The sequence below is a fragment of the Rhincodon typus genome, chromosome 9, assembly GCF_021869965.1.
Source record: "Rhincodon typus isolate 14 chromosome 9, sRhiTyp1.1, whole genome shotgun sequence".
NCBI classification, from domain to species: domain Eukaryota; kingdom Metazoa; phylum Chordata; class Chondrichthyes; order Orectolobiformes; family Rhincodontidae; genus Rhincodon; species Rhincodon typus.
The window spans coordinates 91,487,657-91,490,688 of record NC_063340.1 but is presented as its reverse complement, the minus strand read 5'-3'; the positions used below and the strand labels follow the sequence as shown (position 1 = coordinate 91,490,688).

The window sequence follows — 3,032 nt, the reverse complement described above, 5'->3', positions numbered from 1 at the left end:
TTGCTGACGGTGTGCAGTGACTGTTGCTGACGGTGTGCAGTGACTGTGGCTGACGGTGTGCAGTGACTGTTGCTAACAGTGTGCAGTGACTGTTTCTGACCATGTGCAGTGACTGTTTCTGACGGTGCGCTGTGACTGTTTCTGATGGTGCACTGTGACATGATGACAGTGTGCTGCAATATGTTGTTGGCATGCTGCGACTTGCTGACAGTGCAGTACAATTTGCTGACAGAGTGCTGTTGCCTTGAAAATGGTGCTCTCACCTTTCCTGTTACTTCAATTTCTCTTTCTTCTTCAGGTGCTTTTGCAAACACGTTGCCTGCCTATCAAAGATCAGAGGTTATGTTGTTTATCATGGGAAAGGTTCCACTACCTGCAGTTCATCAGGTTCTAGATGTCGGAAAGCCAGGGTAAGCACATTATATCGCAATACCTCTTTTCTTTGAATTTACCTTTAAAGAATAAAACTACTTATATTCCAAAATGACCTAACTAACATTGTGTCTGAATATACTTTAACACACAGCATTAAAATTGCAAATATCTGAAACATATCAGTCCAGCTTTAGTTATGGAGATCTTTGCTGGAAGCTATTTTCAGAATGCTCTTCAGGGGCACTATGTTTGTGGTGTTTCTTGGACCATGTTTTGTTTGCATTAGGGCCTTTCAGTGTGGTATTTTTCTGACTTGACATCTGTTTCATTAGACTATCATGTTATTTCTTGTTTGGATTGAAATAATCTTGGCACCGAACATATACTGATGATTTCTGATGGATTCCAAGTGCTATCGATCTGTTGTTGGACTTGATCTTTCTGACTAATGTTCAGGTTGTGCTCTTCATTACCTACATGCCAGTCATGTGATTCTTTCATATTCCCCTGTCTATCTAGCAATGCACCATAACGAGTGATGATTGGAAAGGCTTGCCCACATGTTTTCAGCCAATTATAATCTCCAATATTGGATGCACAGTGTGATGAAATGTGCATGTTCAGAATGGGTATACGAATTTGGTTCAAATGATTCTACTCTTGTTGATGATCCGTGTTGTAGCGTTGGATGATCTTTTCCCAGTGTCAGCACAGGATTTCCAATGGTGTTCTTTGTGGTCTGTGGTCTTCATCATTCTTGTGAAAATACGTGGATATCGACCAAAGACAACTCCTTGCATGCTGATAGGCCCAATCACTAGACTGTGATATCCACATTACAAAATACCTGGTATGATCACGATGAGTTTCTGGGGTGAGGCTTAATTCTAATGGATCTCAGGGATGGAATTTTATGCAGTGGGTTCAGCAGTGTTTGTTGAATCATCACTTGCCAATTTTGTTGGCTACATTTTTTTAATCTCTGAAATGGAAGCATGATTGCACCTGCACCAATATCTAGGTTTGCATATAGAGTCATCGAAGTCTGCAGCACTGACAAAGGCCTTTTGGCCCATTACATCTGTGCCGGTCAGAAAGAAACACCTAACTATTCTAATTCTATTTTCCAGCACTTGGTCCACAGCCTGTATTACTTGGCATAACAAGTGCACATCTAAATATTTCTTAAATGTTAAGAGAGTTGCTGCTTCTACCATCCTTCAGGCATTAAGTTCCATATTCCCACCATGCTCTTGGTGAAAAATTTTTCCTCACATCTCCACTAAACTGCCTGTCCCTTGGCTTAAAGCTTTGCCCCGAGTCATGGACCCCACCACCAAGAGGAAAAGTTCCTTCCTGTCAACTATATATATGGTCCTCAATTTTATACATCTCAATCCTGTCCCCTCTCAATCTCTTCGGCTTCAAGGTAAACAGCCCCAGTCTGTCCAATCTCTCTTCATTACTAACACCTTATTCCCTCACTAACTTCATTTCCCTTGATATCATTAGTATCTAGAAGTCCATCAGTCTGTGTTTTGATTACATTCAAAGATTGATCTATCTGACATAGTCAGTTCTGAAGATTCATCACCCAGTGAGTGAAGAAACTGTTTATTTTCTCAGTTCTAAATCAAAAGCCCTTTATTCTGTAAGAACTGAAAGGATGCTGTAAATCAAGAACAAAAACAGAAGTTGCTGGAAAACCTCAGCAGGTCTGGCAGCATCTGAGTTCTGAGGAAGGGTCACCGGACCCGAAATGTTAACTCTGATTTTTTCTTCACAGAGCTGCCAGACCTGCTGAGCTTTTCCAGCAACATCTGTTTTTGCCCTTTATTCTGTAATGTATCCACTTATTCTGGACTCCTCTCCACTCTTCCATCCTACTCCAGCCATGGGAATGATTCTTCCTGCAACTAATTAGAATCATGGAATTCCTTCAGTGCAGAAAGAGAACATTCAGCCCACTGAGTCTGTAGCAACCCTTCAAAGAGCATCCCACTCAGACCCACCAAGGTTCCTTAGGCAGCACCTTCCAAACTCATGCAGAAAACCATCTAGAAGGACAAGGGCAGCAAATATGAGGGAACAATTCACCAGCATTTTCCCTTCCAAGCCACTCACCTTTCTGACTTAAAATATATCACTGTGCCTTCACGGTTGCTGTGCCAAAATCCTGGAATTCCCTCCCTAAGGGCACTGTGGGTCAACTTACAGCATGTGGACTGCAACAATTTAAGAAGGCAGCTCACCACCACCTTCTCAAGAGCAGCTAGGGACGGGGAACAAATGCTGGCCGGCCAGCAATGCCCACATCCCACGAATGAATGAAAAATTTCCTGAAAATACAGCTCATTGTGTTGTAAGAGCAATGTGAATTCATCAGGAAATCCTTTGTCTTCTAATTGAGTTTTAGACATGCTGAGGTCAGTTTACAACTAATTTAGGATTTTTAATACTATTTCGAAATCTTGACAGACTCTCAAGTTTCTTCCAGAACTTTTAGGATTAATTCAGCTCCGAGTTGCAAATTGTTTAGCAGCCGTTGCCTTAGCTGGACATAGATTATTACTTGCTTGCTCTCGTGGTACTGCTGAGCACTGATTTCCTTTGACAACAAGGTGCAGGGCTGGATGAACACAGCAGGCCAAGCAGCA

The 3,032-nt window shown here is 42.0% G+C and overlaps 1 protein-coding gene across 2 annotated transcripts in view; it reads left to right on the top strand.

Moving 5' to 3' along the window:
* Nucleotides 1-3,032, top strand: part of LOC109923218 (protein EFR3 homolog B-like) — a 135,058-nt gene that overhangs the window by 66,571 nt on the left and 65,455 nt on the right. For both annotated transcript variants that reach the window (XM_048601040.1, XM_048601039.1), the window contains exon 11: nucleotides 299-410. In XM_048601040.1, coding sequence (XP_048456997.1) covers nucleotides 299-410 — 112 coding nt within the window. The remainder of the gene's footprint in view (nucleotides 1-298; nucleotides 411-3,032) is intronic.